Raw genomic sequence first — 18,970 nt, 5'->3', positions numbered from 1 at the left:
AACAAGGACTGCAGTGATGGAGCCTCAGCTCTCTCCTCACCACCACTTCCCTCTTTGGTGACCTCAAACTCACAGACAGAACAAGCTACATGAAAAACAAGAGACACCCTCAACAACCTCAACAACACACTCAATGTGGTACAGCAGGTCACACAACCAACACACCCCAAAGGACTCTTCCTCAATCTTGACCTCTCAACATCACCTCATGCCTCACTCGCTCTATCGACTTCATGCCCGATGCAAACACCTTTCTAAACAACTGCGACACTTTTTTGGAAACCTATGTGAACATCTACACCCCAATACAAAATGCAAGTGCACCCCAAAGGGTTCCGCACCATGGTACTCCAACGACCTTACTGACGATAAAGAATCCATCCACAGGCGAGAGAGAAAATGGAAGAAAAACAGAACTCTGGATGACCTCATGATGCCAACGTATCTCTGCGCCATATGAATCCAGCTCATCGCATCGACCAAAGCAAAGTTGTACGTCAACACCATCAAAGAAGCCAACAGAAGCAGAACACCTCTGAAGACGATCAAGCACTGGAGAACCCTCTGTCAGGCCCATTTATTCCTCACTTGACAGAAAAGTGCAATGCAATCAACCTCTTCTTCAGTGAAAAAATACAGATGATCCAACAGCACATTGAAAAAGCCAAGCCTGCTTAAACTCCTGCAGCCACCCCTTCCTCAAAACTCTTGCAATGGACAGCTTTGAAACCCCTCTCTTGCAGATCTTGATGACAGACTCAGCTCCCTCAAAGCCACTTCTGATGAGGATGTTGTCTTACCCTCATCCTTCCTTAAAGATCTCTCTGGGGACGCTCGTTCACTTCTATTCACCATTGTCAATGCCTCCCTCACTCAGGGCATCTTTAACCCCTCCGCTGCTTCGAACGATCCGCGCTGGTGCCGAATGTTCTATTGAGCGGGCGGGGTCGGAACGGGATCGGAACGTTCATTGGACATGCGCAACACTGCCGAGGTAGTGCATGCGACGTCCGTTGAATGTCGCAGCACAAAGGGGTTAAAGAAGCTCTCAAGATAGGCCAGATTCTCCTGCTCCTGAAGAACCCACTTTAGACCCTGAGACATAACCAACTATTACGGCTACTGTGTGAAGAGCACGTTGGCCCGAACAAATGGTGTAAGTCTAGTTGGTATATTGTGTGGCGAAGATAGCCTTTGCCTATCAATTTTACATCAGCTCTAAGTAGTAGCTTGTTGTTGTTTTTTTTGACACAGTGCTCCAACGTCGGTTTTGACTTGAGGATTTTTCAAGAGAAGTTAAGAATTGATTAAGAGGCATGAGGTGGAGAGCAGTTTTCAGTTGAACAATAAGGGTGAGAAAAATCTTTTTTTGTTTTCTTCCCCACAGCTTACTTGGTCCTGAAGAGAACTCTACATCCATCAAGAGATCGAAACGCGTCGACCATCATTTCTAGCCATAAGAATACACAAACCGAATTTGAATTATGTATACAAAAAAATGAAGATCTGATATTGGTTTTTTCTATGGCATTGTCCTAAAAAGATTGAATTGTAATTATATTGTAAATAGACAGTGTGAGGTGTGAATGGAATGTTTGACTGTTTGAGTGTTCAAATTTGGTGATTTTTGAGGAGTGATAGAGCATTATGAGAGATTGGGAGTGTGCTGGGGGTACTAGGAATTTGTACATGTGGATGCTTTATGTATTTTCAAATGTGATATTTGTGTTGCAATTATGATGTAAAAATGTAAATGTTTGTTTAAAATTTAAAAAAAATGTATGTTGATTAGACAAAATAATAAAATAGATTTATTCAGACAGAACCAGCAGTCTTCAGCACATGTTGTAAAGAATTGCAATATGGCTACATTGATTTGATTATCAATCAAGGAACAGTATTGGCATTTGTTTTGTTTATTATAGGTCACTGGCTTGGCCTTACTGTTGGAAGCCCAAACCGAGTAGTGGTATCACTAAGTCAGAATGAAGCACCACCCACCAAACTGATGCACCATACGCCAGGAAGGGGGCACTTTATATTGCTATACCTAAAAGAATGAGTGCAAACCTAGAAGTCCATGAGAGCGTCAACATTTAGTAAGTGGTCCAATGGGTAGACCTCCCCCTGCCTCAGTATATGAGGAACAGCACTTCTCTAACGCAGTTCCGCAAACTTTTAAAAACATGGCTCTTTTAAAGGTAGTGCGCCTCATTTATGAGGCCTTGCGTCAGTTTTGAGCTTCCGATGCGTCACTTTTTGTGACGCATTGGCGGAGTAGATCATGCCTATGGTTGCGCACTATTTACAAAGTGACGCATCTAAGCAGATGGTCACTTTGTAAACCCCTGTGCTACATTATACCTGGCTCAGGTATAATGTATGCAGGGTGGGTGTTCCCATGTATTCCCACGTAAGTATGCCTTGTAGAAGTGACGCAGCGACAGCTACGAGATTTCACGGCGCTACTTCTAGAGTGCCAATGCGTCAATTTCTTACGCCTGCCTCACAGCAGGCGTAAGACTGACGCAGGCGCTTTCACATGGGCTTGCACCATGTGAAAGGATGCTTTGCTGGAGTTGCGTCACTTTTGTGACACACTCCAGCAATGCGTCACTTTTGCGCTTACAGATACGTCAGAAATACTGACGTATCTGTAACTCCTTGCGTCATGATGCGCCATACTGTAAATATGACGCATCAGGAAGGTCGCAAAGAGGGCGCACTGAGAAGTGACGCATCGCTGCTTTCACGCAGCGATGCGTCATTTCTCATAAATGAGGCCCGTGTCTTCAGGAGCCTCTTGCAGTGCTTAGTGCCAAGAAACCAGATGGGTAGCTATGCGCTTTACAAATGGCAAATAATAATAATAATAAGGAATCGGTCAATAATTTTACACCAAATTTCATGATCCTGGACTTGTGTGTATTCATTCTCAGATAATTCTTAGCACAGTGAAGACTTAGGGTCTGATGAGAGTTCAGCGGACGGGTAACTACGTCACAAACGCGACATTGACTATAATGCACTTATAATACAGCGGACAAGAAATTCATCACGTTTGTAACGCGTAACCCGTCCGCAGAACTGTAAACCAGTCCCTTCGATTCGTTATCAGTCTCTGAAGCCAGGTTTCTGCGACTATAAATGACCATGTCATTGGCATGAAACAACACCACAACAAGAGTTTCCCCAACGTTTAGAGCTCAACATTGCGTCTCCTCGATCCGTCTGTTGTAAACAAGTTGCGCTATAATGGCGCTAAAGTACCCCCCTCTTTGGCTCCTTGACAAGTTGCTGATTTGGACACCCATCCTTGCTTGGCTTCCAAACCCAATTTGACTCAAGAGTGGGTGTTTACTAACTGGGATTGTAATGCAATGAAGGAATTCCTGTCACCCCCAAGTTTTTTCCTTTAAGTGAAGTCCTGTTGATGGAGTCAAAAGCCGGCTCAGTATCTATAAACCTACGCAACAATGGCGGAGAGAGGCTAAGAACTGACTTTTCTGCCCTTACTGTGAATGTGGCCTCTGAGCTTGCCTTTTTAAACTACTTATACTTGCCAGAAGGGCTATTAATTGCTTACAGAGCTCACACGCGCCGTCATTGTGTCCACAAGGATAGTGGAACTTTCTGCTCCATCGCGGGACGCGCAGGATTGGCCTTTATCCGATTCTTTTTCAATAAATTGATTTTAGAGCTACATAATTTCTTCCCACTATTTCCCCCAAATGAATCACTTAGGGGCATATTATCAAGGAAGGGCGTTAACATTATCGATGCTTTACGGAAGGAAACTGCAGCTAAAACAGCGATAATGGGCTTGATAATATGCCGTAGAGAATTCCAATAGAAGCCCATGTTCACACCAGAGCATGGGAATTCTCAAGGGCATATTATCACGCCCCTTATCGCCGTTTTAGCAGCAGTTTCCTGACGCTAAAGTGGCGATAATTTTAACGCCGTTTCTTGATAATATGCCCCTTAGTATAGGAGCTTTCTCAACATACTCTTTGGATTTCTTCAAATCCCACATAATGTTTAAGTCTATGCAAGTCATAGACATAAATGGGCCATGTAATGTCTTAAGTATTTCTGTAATTATAATTATCCAACATAGGTTGAGAACATTTCTGTAGGTCCACATGGTGTTTGTCTGAAGAGTGATTGTTACGAATTTACAGGATTTAAAATAACTAATATTCATTTATTGTCAAGGGTTTTTGAGAACACTGTCCTGGACCATATAGTTAGGAGAACATTTTTAAGCTCAACGTAAGTTCCTTGAGTAAATGGACAAATATAATTGAGGAATACACTGTATTATTATATTTGTTCTGTAAAAGTTTCTAACAGTTATAATTTACAAATAATATTGTACATACTTGCATTTAAGTTTGTTTTATATTTGCTTCAGTGCAACCTTACACAAACATAATCACCTGTACTTTTAGAAAGTACTTTCATTAATCAATAATGATTTGGTGTCCTGCTGTCATTTAAATGATGCTGTAGGATTGTGAATAACCATGAAATTACATGAAAGCAATTGTGTTATTAATGGTATTGGACCCTTAGAGCTTCATGGGCAGGAAATGGATGCTGTCAATTTCTACTTACAATGACAAAAACAGAAGACGAGGATGAAACATGTCTGATCTCTGAGAATGACACGTGTCAGAAGAGGCCTAGGAATCAACACACATGGAGGGGATGGAAGACGGGGCAATGGAAATACACTCATGGGGGATAGGCACTTCCAGGTCATATCTGATAAAGGTTACCCCAGCCGCTACAGGGCCGGTAGTTAACTTCCATGTCAATCCATTTGAATCCTTTCTAACTTGTTTTAACACCTTCCGTGCGGGGCTGTTTCCCCCGCTGTGCTGGGGGGCAAGGGGGGCATGTACAGCGCCCCGGTGCTCATGACGAGGTCAGCTCGTCATGAGCTACGGCGCTCCATTGCTCATGACGAGCTGAGCTCGTCATGGCCACACCCGTTCCCATGGAACGTTCAGCACAGCAGGGGAATCAGCCCAGCGTGCGAGCGTTCCACGGAACGGGCGCGGTCATGTTGAGCTCAGCTCGTCATGAGCACCGGAGCGCCGTAGCTCATGACGAGCTGACCTCGTCATGAGCACCCAAGGGGTTAATGTAAATTTTAATGAGATTCGTGTTAATCAATGCATTGATATAATCGCTCTTGTACATTGTGCATATTGGTGGATGTGCCACCCTTTATGATTTAAACTAAATCAAATAAAAGTAAACTTCAATCAATGTCAAATTAGGCGAAGCATTTTAAAATCTCTTAGATGTATATACGGGTATGTGACAACAATTCTTGTTTTCTCTCTCGAGCTCTCTCTTTTCATGCCATTTCACACCAGTATTCGCCCCCTCACCTTTGTTATTTTTTTACTAATTCATTTCCCTAATCATTCGTTGCCTCAATAGACCGACTGTACACTTGAATTTCTCCTGTGTTCCTTTGAGTCCCTCTGTGATTGCAAGCACATCTCACCTTACTCGGATTAACTCTTTCGACGCTCTAGACGAGCTCAGCTCATCATGAGGCACAGAGGTGCTGTGCTCATGACGAGCTGAGCTCATCATAACCGCCGCTGAAGGCCCATGCGGGGATAATTCCCCTGCTGTGCAGGGCGTTCCATTGAAACGGGCGTGGTCATGATGAGCTCAGCTCGTCATGAGCACAGCGCCACCATGCAGCGTTACGAGCCGAGCACGTCACAAGCACCGTGGCACTGTGCGTGGCCCCCCGCGCGGGAATTAGCCCCGCGGCGAATGTGTTAATGGAGTCTATCCCTTATTCGGTTCTCAGGCCTTGTTCTTCTAGGCTTGCCTGGGGTTAGTTGCATGGAAACTCCTTGCTACACTGCATATGAAAGATATTATTGTTATTAACACATTTAATGCCTTGTGAGTTACCGGTAAGAATGCCCATAATTTGCGGTAATAACGCTCATGATCAGCAGTAAGAATGTCCATGATAGGCAGTTAGAATGCCCATGATAAGTGGTAAAAACACCCATGATCACCGGAAAGAATGCATGTGATTGGTGGTAAGAATCATTAGTGGTAAGAACACCCAATATCAGCAGCAAGAACGCTCATGATCAGCGGTAAGTACACCCATGATCAACGGTAGGAACGGCCATGATCAGAGGTAAGAACACCCATGAGCTGCAGTAAGTACACCCATGATCAGTGGTAGGAAAACCCATGATCAGCGGTAAGAATGAACAAGATTATCTTTAAGAACGCCCAAGATAAGTCGTAAAAATGCCCATGATCAGTGGTAAGAACACCAATGATCAGAGGTGATAACGCCCATAAAAAGCGATTTGAAACACCCATGATCAGCGGTAAGAACTCCCATGATCAGCGGTAAGAACTCCCATGATCAGCGGTAAGAACTCCCCTGATCAGCGGTAAGAACAACCATGATCAGCAGTAAGAATACCCATGATCAGCGGTAAGAACTCCCATGATCAGCGGTAGGAACACCCATGATCAGCGGTAAGAATGCCCATGATCAGCGGTAAGAACAACCATGATCAGCGGTAAGAATGCCCATGATCAGCGGTAAGAACTCCCATGATCAGCGGTAGGAACACCCATGATCAGCGGTAAGAACTCCCATGATCAGCGGTAAGAACAACCATGATCAGCATAAGAACACCCATGATCAGTGGTAAGAACTCCCATGATCAGCGGTAAGAACTCCCCTGATCAGCGGTAAGAACAACCATGATCAGCAGTAAGAATACCCATGATCAGCGGTAAGAACTCCCATGATCAGCGGTAGGAACACCCATGATCAGCGGTAAGAATGCCCATGATCAGCGGTAAGAACAACCATGATCAGCGGTAAGAATGCCCATGATCAGCGGTAAGAACTCCCATGATCAGCGGTAGGAACACCCATGATCAGCGGTAAGAACTCCCATGATCAGCGGTAGGAACACCCATGATCAGCGGTAAGAATGCCCATGATCAGCGGTAGGAACACCCATGATCAGCGGTAAGAATGCCCATGATCAGCGGTAAGAACAACCATGATCAGCGGTAAGAATGCCCATGATCAGCGGTAAGAACTCCCATGATCAGCGGTAGGAACACCCATGATCAGCGGTAAGAACTCCCATGATCAGCGGTAAGAACAACCATGATCAGCGGTAAGAATGCCCATGATCAGCGGTAAGAACAACCATGATCAGCGGTAAGAACAACCATGATCAGCGGTAAGAACTCCCATGACCAGCGGTAAGAACTCCCATGATCAGCGGTAAGAACAACCATGATCAGCGGTAAGAATGCCCATGATCAGCGGTAAGAACAACCATGATCAGTGGTAAGAACAACCATGATCAGCGGTAAGAACTCCCATGATCAGCGGTAAGAACTCCCATGATCAGCGGTAAGAACTCCCATGATCAGCGGTAAGAACTCCCATGATCAGCGGTAAGAATGCCCATGATCAGCGGTAAGAACAACCATGATCAGCATAAGAACACCTATGATCAGCGGTAAGAACTCCCATGATCAGCGGTAAGAACTCCCATGATCAGCGGTAAGAACTCCCATGATCAGTGGTAAGAACTCCCATGATCAGCGGTAAGAATGCCCATGATCAGCGGTAAGAACAACCATGATCAGCATAAGAACACCTATGATCAGCGGTAAGAACTCCCATGATCAGCGGTAAGAACTCTCATGATCAGCGGTAAGAACAACCATGATCAGCGGTAAGAGTGCCCATGATCAGCGGTAAGAACAACCATGATCACCATAAGAACACCTATGATCAGCGGTAAGAACTCCCATGATCAGTGGTAAGAACAGCCATGATCAGCTGTAAGAATGCCCATGATCAGCGGTAAGAACAACCATGATCAGTGGTAAGAACAACCATGATCAGCGGTAAGAACTCCCATGATCAGCGGTAAGAATGCCCATGATCAGCGGTAAGAACTCCCATGATCAGTGGTAAGAACAACCATGATCAGCGGTAAGAACTCCCATGATCAGCGGTAAGAACTCCCATGATCAGTGGTAAGAACAACCATGATCAGCGGTAAGAACTCCCATGATCAGCGGTAAGAACTCCCATGATCAGCGGTAAGAACTCCCATGATCAGCGGTAAGAACTCCCATGATCAGCGGTAAGAATGCCCATGATCAGCGGTAAGAATGCCCATGATCAGCGGTAAGAACAACCATGATCAGTGGTAAGAACAACCATGATCAGCGGTAAGAACAACCATGATCAGCGGTAAGAACTCCCATGACCAGCGGTAAGAACTCCCATGATCAGCGGTAAGAACAACCATGATCAGCGGTAAGAACAACCATGATCAGCGGTAAGAACTCCCATGACCAGCGGTAAGAACTCCCATGATCAGCGGTAAGAACAACCATGATCAGCGGTAAGAATGCCCATGATCAGCGGTAAGAACAACCATGATCAGTGGTAAGAACAACCATGATCAGCGGTAAGAACTCCCATGATCAGCGGTAAGAACTCCCATGATCAGCGGTAAGAACTCCCATGATCAGCGGTAAGAACTCCCATGATCAGCGGTAAGAATGCCCATGATCAGCGGTAAGAACAACCATGATCAGCATAAGAACACCTATGATCAGCGGTAAGAACTCCCATGATCAGCGGTAAGAACTCCCATGATCAGCGGTAAGAACTCCCATGATCAGTGGTAAGAACTCCCATGATCAGCGGTAAGAATGCCCATGATCAGCGGTAAGAACAACCATGATCAGCATAAGAACACCTATGATCAGCGGTAAGAACTCCCATGATCAGCGGTAAGAACTCTCATGATCAGCGGTAAGAACAACCATGATCAGCGGTAAGAGTGCCCATGATCAGCGGTAAGAACAACCATGATCACCATAAGAACACCTATGATCAGCGGTAAGAACTCCCATGATCAGTGGTAAGAACAGCCATGATCAGCTGTAAGAATGCCCATGATCAGCGGTAAGAACAACCATGATCAGCGGTAAGAACTCCCATGATCAGCGGTAAGAATGCCCATGATCAGCGGTAAGAACTCCCATGATCAGTGGTAAGAACAACCATGATCAGCGGTAAGAACTCCCATGATCAGCGGTAAGAATGCCCATGATCAGCGGTAAGAACTCCCATGATCAGTGGTAAGAACAACCATGATCAGCGGTAAGAACTCCCATGATCAGCGGTAAGAACTCCCATGATCAGTGGTAAGAACAACCATGATCAGCGGTAAGAACTCCCATGATCAGCGGTAAGAACTCCCATGATCAGCGGTAAGAACTCCCATGATCAGCGGTAAGAACTCCCATGATCAGCGGTAAGAACTCCCATGATCAGCGGTAAGAATGCCCATGATCAGCGGTAAGAACAACCATGATCAGTGGTAAGAACAACCATGATCAGCGGTAAGAACTCCCATGATCAGCGGTAAGAACTCCCATGATCAGCGGTAAGAACTCCCATGATCAGCGGTAAGAACTCCCATGATCAGCGGTAAGAATGCCCATGATCAGCGGTAAGAACAACCATGATCAGCATAAGAACACCTATGATCAGCGGTAAGAACTCCCATGATCAGCGGTAAGAACAACCATGATCAGCATAAGAACACCTATGATCAGCGGTAAGAACTCCCATGATCAGTGGTAAAAACACCCATGATCAGTATTAATAACATCCATAATTAGTGGTAGGAACGCCGATAATCAGTGGTAAGAACAACCATGATCAGCTGTAAGAACGCTGATGATCAGCAGTAAAAACGCCCTTGATCAGCTGGAAGAGCATCTTTAGTCAGAAGGCTCGGCAGCGGTAGAGATGCTAGAGTTAGTGGTAGAAACACCAGCGTCAGGGGTATTGATAGTTCAATCAACAGTAGAGATGGCTACGTTTGGTGGCAGGGACACCAGAACCAATGACAGACGGCAGAGACGCCAGAACCAGTGACAGACGGCAGAGACGCCAGAACCAGTGACAGATGGCAGAGACGCCAGAACCAGTGACAGACGGCAGAGACGCCAGAAGCAGTGACAGATGGCAGAGACGCCAGAACCAGTGACAGACGGCAGAGACGCCAGAACCAGTGACAGATGGCAGAGACGCCAGAACCAGTGACAGACGGCAGAGACGCCAGAACCAGTGACAGAGGGCAGAGACGCCAGAACCAATGACAGACGGCAGAGACGCCAGAACCAGTGACAGACGGCAGAGACGCCAGAACCAGTGACAGACGGCAGAGACGCCAGAACCAATGACAGGCGACAGTGCTGATAGGATAGATGTCAGGATCAGTGTTAGAGATGCCAGTATTAGGAGAAGAGTCAATATGGTCAGTGATTGAGAGACCCAGGGTCAGTAGTAGAGACACCAGAGTTAACTGCCAGATTCAATGTTGGAGCAGCCCCGGAATGACCCTAGAGAGGTGTAATAATCCATGTAGAAGGGTGGACACAAATATAAGAGTATTGAAATGGTATTTATTTAATGCTACAGAGAAGAACTGGTGTTCCCATCAGAAAGCCTGGGAGCTAACTGACAAGCTAGAATACAGATAGCTAAAGCACCCTATGACATAAGCTAACATAGAATGTACATCTTAAAGAGATAGGATACAATATAAGTAAAGGGAATACAACATATCCTCTCCCCTTCCCATGAACAAAACGAAGAAAAAAAAAACAAATTATGCCCATGCTCATTGCTATACAGAACAACATTCACTCACACACGAAATCTTGTAAGTATCTGGGAGGCCTCCTTTCCCTCTGGTCCCTACCTGCTCTAACTCCATTTCCTCCACTTTCTCGTGAGTCCACCTTGCGGTTAGATTGAGGACAAACAGTATCTCCTGCCGCTTTTTTGTACAGGGCTACCCGCCTCAAGTTCCAATGCTCCCCATTAAACAGGGTCACAAACCTCTTATGTACAGCTTTGACTTTAAACGGACCCCTGAACTTAGTCAACCCACTGCTAACACGTCCCGGCTTCACTTTCACCCAATCATTCACTGCAAAACGACACTTACTCATCGCCTCCCCATCGTTCTCCTTCCTCTCTAATACACCAGAACTCAAACACTCCTTCATCCATGCTGCCACGAGTTTGGTACCAGCGGAACGTCCTCTCATCACACTAAAAGGAATCCTCCCAGTCACACCGTTCTCAGTGGTTCTATAAGCCCAAACTAAATCATTAACCAATTCTTTCACATTTTCCCTAGATGACAGGGCCATCTGGATAGCACCCTTAACCATACGGTTCGCCCTCTCAACCATGCCATTACCCTGTGGGTTGTACAACGACGTCCTTGAATGCACAAGTCCACATTTCTCCAAGAAACTGACCATCTCCGCTGAGGTTAATTGCGTCCCATTATCCGTGATGATCTTCACAGGAAATCCTTCCTCCCTGAAAATGTCTTGCAACATCTCAATCGTGCATCTGGTAGTGATCTCCTTCATAAACTTGACCACTAACCACTTCGATGAGACGTCTACAACTACCAAACCAAATCTCATACCATGCTCCAGTTGGTAAAAGGGACCAATGAAATCAAGGCATATAGTGTGCCACGGCACTCCAGGGTCTTCAATTGTTCCACATTCTCCCTGAGCACCAACCTTCAGTCTCTTCTCACACTCTAAACAATCCGTACATCTCTCTACCCATTCAGAGATCTCCCGATCCATACTTGGCCACCAGAAATGCTCTCGCACTCTCCTCTTAGTAAGAGACTGTCCCAGGTGACCTTCGGGAGCTATCTTGAATAGAGTGAACCTCATTTCTTGTGGGGGGAAAAACTTGTCTTCCTTTAAAATGATAAAACCTTCCCTGTCCAATATCGACAAATGTTCCAAAACTTTCAGATATGGACGAAGAGCAGGAGATACACAACTCTCTCTCCTTGAACCCCTCACAATCATCTCCTTCACCTCTCTCAGTACCACATCTTTTCCCATACAGCTATTCCACCAACTCTTACTCACTGCTCCCGTGCACATATCCACCACTTCATCCACAGCCGCCACAGACCCCTCGGAATTGAGTGATTCCACCCCCGACTTATCTACCAACTCCCAAGGTAGCGGTAGTCTGGAAAGACCATCAGCTTGGCTGTTCTTCCATCCAGGAATGTACTCCACACTATACAAATACTCTTGAATCCTCGCAGCCAGCCTGGCTAACCTCGCCGACCCCTTTCCAGCCCCACCAGGTGACAGAATTTTTACCAATGGTTTGTGGTCTGTTAACAGCCTAAACTTGAACCCCCACAAATACATCCTATAGTATTCACACCCCCACGCTGCAGCTAAAGCTTCCAGTTCAATTATAGAATAATTCCTCTCCGCAGCCGTGAGAGTTCTTGATGCAAAGGCTACTGTCTTCAGCTCAGAATCATGCACCTGAGCTAACACCGCACCAATCCCCACTGCGCTCGCATCCACTGTCAAAACAGATTTGCGTTTTGTATCAAAAGGCGTTAATATACCAGCTTCACATATTTCTACTTTAATCTTCTGAAAGCAATCTTCCTGTTCTGCGTCCCACACAAACTTGCATCCCTTCCTTAACAGTATTTTGATTCTCTCTGTCTTCCCTGCAAAATCCCTTACGAACTTTGCATAGTATTCTATGAGACCGAGGAAAGACCGCAACTGGTCCTTGTCACATGGAGCTGGTGCATTTCTAATGGACTCTAACAAATCCCTCTTTGGTTTCACCCCATTTACAGACAACGTGTAACCCAGGTACTCCACTTCCTCCACTGCAAACCTACATTTCTCTTTCTTCAACGTCAACCCAGCCTGTTCCATCCTCTCTAAAACAGTTTTCAAAATTACATTGTGTTCTTCCATAGTTTCTCCAAAAATCAAAACATCGTCCTGGAAATATACCACGTTGTCCACCCCTTTCAATACTGCACCCATCATTCGTTGGAAGACCCCTGCCGCAGATGCAAGCCCAAAGGGCATGCGTGTGAACTGATAGATCCCCTCCGTTGTTATGAACGCAGTCAATGCCTTGGAGTCCTTGTGCAGTTTGATTTGGTGATATGCACTACGGAGGTCGAGCTTCGAAAAATACTTCCCACCCTTCAGCGACAACACCAATTCATTGATATTCGGAAGTGGGAAGTTGTCTACCACAATGTTCTGATTCAAGGTGCGAAGGTCCACACAAAACCTGAATTTTCCGTCAGATTTAGTCGTGATGACGACTGGCGAAATCCATGGTGATGTCTCGATCTGCTCAATCACCCCTTGATCCAACATCTCTTTCAGTATCTTCTTGACCTCCTCTCTTGCGATAAACGGAACCTTCCTGACCCTGTGTTGTACAGGTACCGCATTCTCACGTACTATGATCTTATGAACATATCCTCTCAACTCCCCGATATGTTCTTCAAACAGACTTGTCATTCCTTCAACTATTGACTCCACAGTTATACTGTCCACCACCATCACTTGTTGTTCAGCTCTCGGGTTGATGATGATATGAAGGTCATATTGCTGTTCCCATCCCAAGATGGCAGGCCCTGACTTTGCTACATAAACCTTCCCTATCGTAGAGCGACCCTTAAATGAAATTTCACAGGACATATAGCCCATCAACTCTATACTGCCTCCTTGATAGCCACATGGACTAATGTCACTGGGAAGCAAGTGTACCTCTTTCCAATTGCCCATGTACATTTCATTAGGAATTATTGTCCAAAATGACCCGGGATCAACCATTAACTCTACTTCTTTCTTGTCAATAACAAACTTTGCTTTGGGTCTTTCCCTCTTACTTCGTTCACTTTGACAGGTACTATCGCTACCTACACTCAATACTTTACTAGAACCTTCAACACTAACTTCACCTTTGCATATTTCTTTCCTCCCTATAACTGCCACTTTTTCACTATTCATCCCTTTGCACATTCTGAAGAAATGTCCTTTCCTCCCACATTTTCTACACATCTTGTCTAAAGCAAAGCATTTTTTATACTCTGAAGTGTGGAATGTACTCCCACACCTAGTGCACATCCTTCCCTGATATCTACTCCTCTCCCCACTGGCATATCCGGAATTAAACCTTTTCACATCCTTCTCCCCAGAATCTACACCTTTCTTACTTATAGCAGCGACTTCTTCTTGTTCTACACAAGAAACTCCATTCTTATGACTACCCTCTTTTGCACTATCCTTTTTCTCCATCTCTCTCATGCATGCATTAGACTCTTCAACCACTTTCGCAATATCTATGGCTGATTGCAAAGTGGGATTTTTTGCTGCCCATAATTTCTCCTGCATTTTCTTATCTCTACATTGTACTATTAACTGGTCTCTTATCATTTCTTCTCGTATTTCCCCAAAACTGCATTTAATGGACAATTCCCGTAATCTTGTCACGAACTGGTCAACAGATTCCTCTGCTCTTTGCGGTTGGGTATAAAATTTATGTCTTGCCATAACAATGTTGACTTCTTTCGAATACTGTTTCTTCATTCGCGCCTTTGCTTCTGTGTAAACATTTGTTATTGTTCTCCCATCTTGGCTCAACCCCACTGGCAAATACTTGAAAGAGTGCTGACCCTCTTTCCCAAGCGCACTCAATAGTAGAGCTTTCTTCCTGCTGGCACTAAAATCTTTCCCATCTAGTGCTTCGATGTAGTTCTCAAAAATATCTATCCACTCATCCCACTCGATGGGTGGGTCTCCGCTCATTTGCAAAAACATAGGCGGCATGATAACATTTTGACTCTCCATCATTGCTTTCACACCTATCTACTTGTCTACACCTCTTGTCTCTTCTAAAGAAATTTCGTGCACTTCACTCAGTCTCTCATGAGTTATCGTTCATTTGGTTGTGCCTACAACTATTCGCGTTGTCTTTTGTTGTCTCTCCTTTTTGTATGTAAATGGCACAGCTTAGAGTACAAGACAAATTTCCTTTTTCTTCACTGTTAGCGCGCTTTTTTTTGTTTTTTAATTTTCCTTCTCACCTCTCTTTAAGTTCTCTGCTTGCCTCGCTTGGATTCTTTGCCTTTTTCTTTCTGTCCAACACCGTTAAACTTTCAATCCTCTCCGGTTTTAATCACGGAAGAGGTTGCTAAGCATCTAGAAGTGTTTCTAAAATGGCCGTCACGTTTTCATTTTTACGTGGTCACGTCACTACCGTTTCCGCAGTGACACACTCCGAAGATGGTTGCGCTACTCTCCGCGCTGTTCTGCCGCTTCGAACACGGCGTCGGAATTCCAGGTGAGACTGCTGCTCGCACGCACTGCTCGAGCTCGCACGCACTGCTCGAGCTTCGTTTTTTAAATGATGCCACCGCTCATCGTGTTGTCTGTACTTCGTTACTTCTCCTAAAGTGCCAGGGTTGCTCTTCACGTGTAACCCTTGTACAGTACGCAAGATGAATGGGGTTATGCCGACTTGCTTCCTACGCAGTGCACACCAATGAAACGTTCACAGTCTCATACACGCTTCACTGACTGCTCGAACCTTGCTTTTCAAATAATGCCACTGCTCACCGTGATGTCCGTGCCTCGTTATTCCTCCCCAAAGCGCAAGGGTTATTCTTCACGCGTAACTCTTATACAGTACGCAAATTGAATAGGGTTATGTCAACTTGCTTCCCACGCAGTGTACACGTTCGCTGTCTTTTACACCAAGTATAACGTTGGTTCACTGTTCTCACACGCAGAGTCTCTCTTCCTCTCTTTTGTTTCTTCACAAACTCACCAGCTATACATCTCGTTGTTCGCTGGATCTTGTAATGTGGTTCCAGTACCTGCTCCTTGTTTAAGCAGATTGCTTTTTCTTCTTGCGTGGTTCTTCTTACACCAGTGGAGTTCTTCTCCCTCTGTAGTTGTTTAGCTCCACAAGCTCATCGTCGCCATGTGTAATAATCCATGTAGAAGGGTGGACACAAATATAAGAGTATTGAAATGGTATTTATTTAATGCTACAGAGAAGAACTGGTGTTCCCATCAGAAAGCCTGGGAGCTAACTGACAAGCTAGAATACAGATAGCTAAAACACCCTATGACATAAGCTAACATAGAATGTACATCTTAAAGAGATAGGATACAATATAAGTAAAGGGAATACAACAAGAGGCCCAGTGGGGGCAGTAGCTATGGGTCAGTAGTAGACACTCACTGTCAGCTGGGCAGATGCCCAGGAATGACCATAGACTCCCAGAAGTAGAGATGCCAAGAGTAAGTAGGGGACACCCAGGGTCAGCGGTAGACAATCCCAGGAATGATTATAGAGATGCCCAATGGGGGCAGTACAGATGCCCAGGCCGCTGGTAGACACCATGGGTCAGGGGTAGAGAGTTCCATAAATGGCCATAGAGACTCTCATGGTGGGCAGTAGACAATCCCTGGGTCAGTTAGTAGTAGAAACCCGTAGTCAGCAGTAAACGTGCCCAGAAATGAAAAGAGTGCCTCCCATTGTGGGCGGTAGAGCTGTCCTAGGTACGTAGTTGACACCCAGGGGCAGCAAAAGAGATTCTCAGGAATGACCGTAGAGATGCCCAATGTGGCCAGAAGAGATGCTATGTGTCAGTATCAGACACACAAGGATAGCGGCAGAGATGTCCAGGAATGACCACAAGATCTTCCAATGTGAGCAAGAGATGCTGTGTGTCTGCAGACGATATGGGTACAAAGAAAGGAGGGCCGGGCTATTACTACTTAAGGTAAGTAGAAGGTCCAGCTACACCTAATGCCCGAACAAGTACAAATTACTACAAAATTTGCTGAGCTGTTCCTAGTAAGGAGAGATATGCGTTAGGGGATGTGAAGAGTGTTCTTAAGGGTAAGAGATCATTGTCCCTGGGAATCCATTTTTGTTGGATTAAATGCCCTCACACACCTTTGCAGGTGTCATGCTTCATCATCTGGGCTGCTCCTCGTTGGGTCGGCGGTGCAATACCCAACGGGCGACACCTCAAAGAGGGGCTCTTTAGCGGAGATCTTTTTCCAACAGCCGTGTAGGTGAAGTGCGGGTGTGGGGCCAGTAAGGATTGTAGACGTATCGTGGGTGGTTAAAATAAAGCTAGGGGTACCAAGGAATGGTTTATTCTGGCGGTCCTCTGCTCTAATTAAAATCAGAATCTGGAGGGTGAGTCTGGAATGTTATGTTTCCAAAGGCCTTCCAGAGAGTGCTAATATCTGGTCAACATGCTTCTCGCAAGTGTTTAATAACGGGCGATTCATCAGGACCTATGAATACTATTTAGTAAGTATCTATCGAGTAACTGTCTACAGTGGAACACTAATGTATTAAGGAAACACACCAGTGAGATTAAAAATAAATCGTAAATGAAAAAATATGGGGGGGGATTATTATCCCTATTTTACCCTTCTTCCATGTGTTTGTCTGTGTTAAGCTGTCAATACCTATAAAGTGTAAAGTACAGTTAGCAACAGTATCCAGCGGGTAAAGCTTCAGGTGAGCTCTTCCACCGCAAGGTTGGGAGTGCCTGAGCTGCTCTTCTCGTGCCTACCCCTCGCCGCTGGATCCGAGTGGTGTCTGCAGACGATGCCAAGGGTCAGCAGTAAAGGTGCCCTGCAATGACCATAGAGACCCCCAACCTGGGCAGTAGAGATGACACCCAGGACTGACCATAGTGATACCCAATGAGGGCAGTAGAGATGTCCTGGGTAAGTAGTAGACACCAAGGGCGGGGTAGAGCTTCTCTGAAATGACCATAGAGACTTCCAGTGTGGACAGTAGAGATGGCCCGTGTCACTAGCAGAAACCCAGAACCAGCCGTTGAGACTCCCAGTGATGGTGGTAGCCCCCCCCCACACCCCCCAGGAACGGTGGACTCACCTCTTCTCCACGGTGGTGGTCGCGGGCTCCAGGTCGGTCCAGGAGATGAGCTCTGGTGCCTTCGCTGCCGGTTTCACACTAGAAGAGAAAGATGAAGAGTCGAGTGAGAGGGCGGAGGTCACCCAGGGTGGCGCGTCACCCTATCCCCGACGCATACTGGTAATCCTTTGTGAGCCCTGTGGCCAGTGTCTAACCTTGACTTAGGTGGCAGAGGTGGGAGGGAGACGGGGGAAGGTGATGAGGATGGGAGGGTGGCAGGAATTGAGAGGGTGAAAATTAACGGGTGTGCTACAGGAAAGCAGAGGGTGACGGGGCGGTTCCCTCCCTCGCGATGACCAGCTCCTTGCCCTAGCGGAGTGTGCATAGTCTGGATTTCAACTCATGCCTCTTTAAATTCACCAGACACTGCTTACACCTTGTTTCACTCTTTCAAGTGCTTTTTCATCCCTCATTTCTCCCTGTCACAGTTTTCCCATCCTTCTCTTCCTCCTTCTTTCTCCCTTTTCTGCCTTTCTTTGTTGTTTTGGTAAAATTCTGATATTGAAAATCCCCACACATGAGTGCCGATGGGCCACACCCGAAATCATTGGCTCAAACTAAACACTGAGGGGCATTTGTATGATAGAAGTTGAGTTACTCTTGCACCATCAATGTGGATCAAGCGTGGGCAAGTCCAAAATGTGATTCATCAAGCCACGCAAGGCCACGTTGCATGACCCTGAGGGGCTCCGTAAATCTGAAGTCACCCAACGCAGCGCAAATGACTGCATCACGTTACACAGCCCCGGGACGCATTCCATGGGTGTTGTGTGGGAATTCCCACGCAACTGCCACGGGTTTTGACCCATTCACAGATTTACCACAACTAGTAAACCTGGGTACGCACCAAAAAGATTCACCTCCCAGGAGAGCGATAATGAGGAGAAACATCATCATTTTTCCTCGTTCCTTCCCCTCTCTATTTGTGATGCCTCCTGCAGCGCACACAGAGAAATATGTTATGGTATGTTACATAAATTTGCAATGTGCACAGATACTCATGAGTGTCTCGGTGTCCCGGTGCAGTGCCTTAAGGGGTGAGGA

The 18,970-nt window shown here is 45.8% G+C and overlaps 1 protein-coding gene across 1 annotated transcript in view; it reads right to left on the bottom strand.

Moving 5' to 3' along the window:
• LOC144784940 (uncharacterized) overlaps nucleotides 1-18,970 on the bottom strand; it is a 327,184-nt gene that overhangs the window by 111,379 nt on the left and 196,835 nt on the right. The window contains exon 15 of the mRNA XM_078664054.1: nucleotides 17,888-17,965. Within this exon, the coding sequence (XP_078520180.1) occupies nucleotides 17,888-17,965 (78 nt within the window). The remainder of the gene's footprint in view (nucleotides 1-17,887; nucleotides 17,966-18,970) is intronic.

Source organism: Lissotriton helveticus, chromosome 10 (assembly GCF_964261635.1).
Source record: "Lissotriton helveticus chromosome 10, aLisHel1.1, whole genome shotgun sequence".
NCBI classification, from domain to species: Eukaryota; Metazoa; Chordata; class Amphibia; order Caudata; family Salamandridae; genus Lissotriton; species Lissotriton helveticus.
This window is presented reverse-complemented; position numbering and strand designations above follow the sequence as displayed.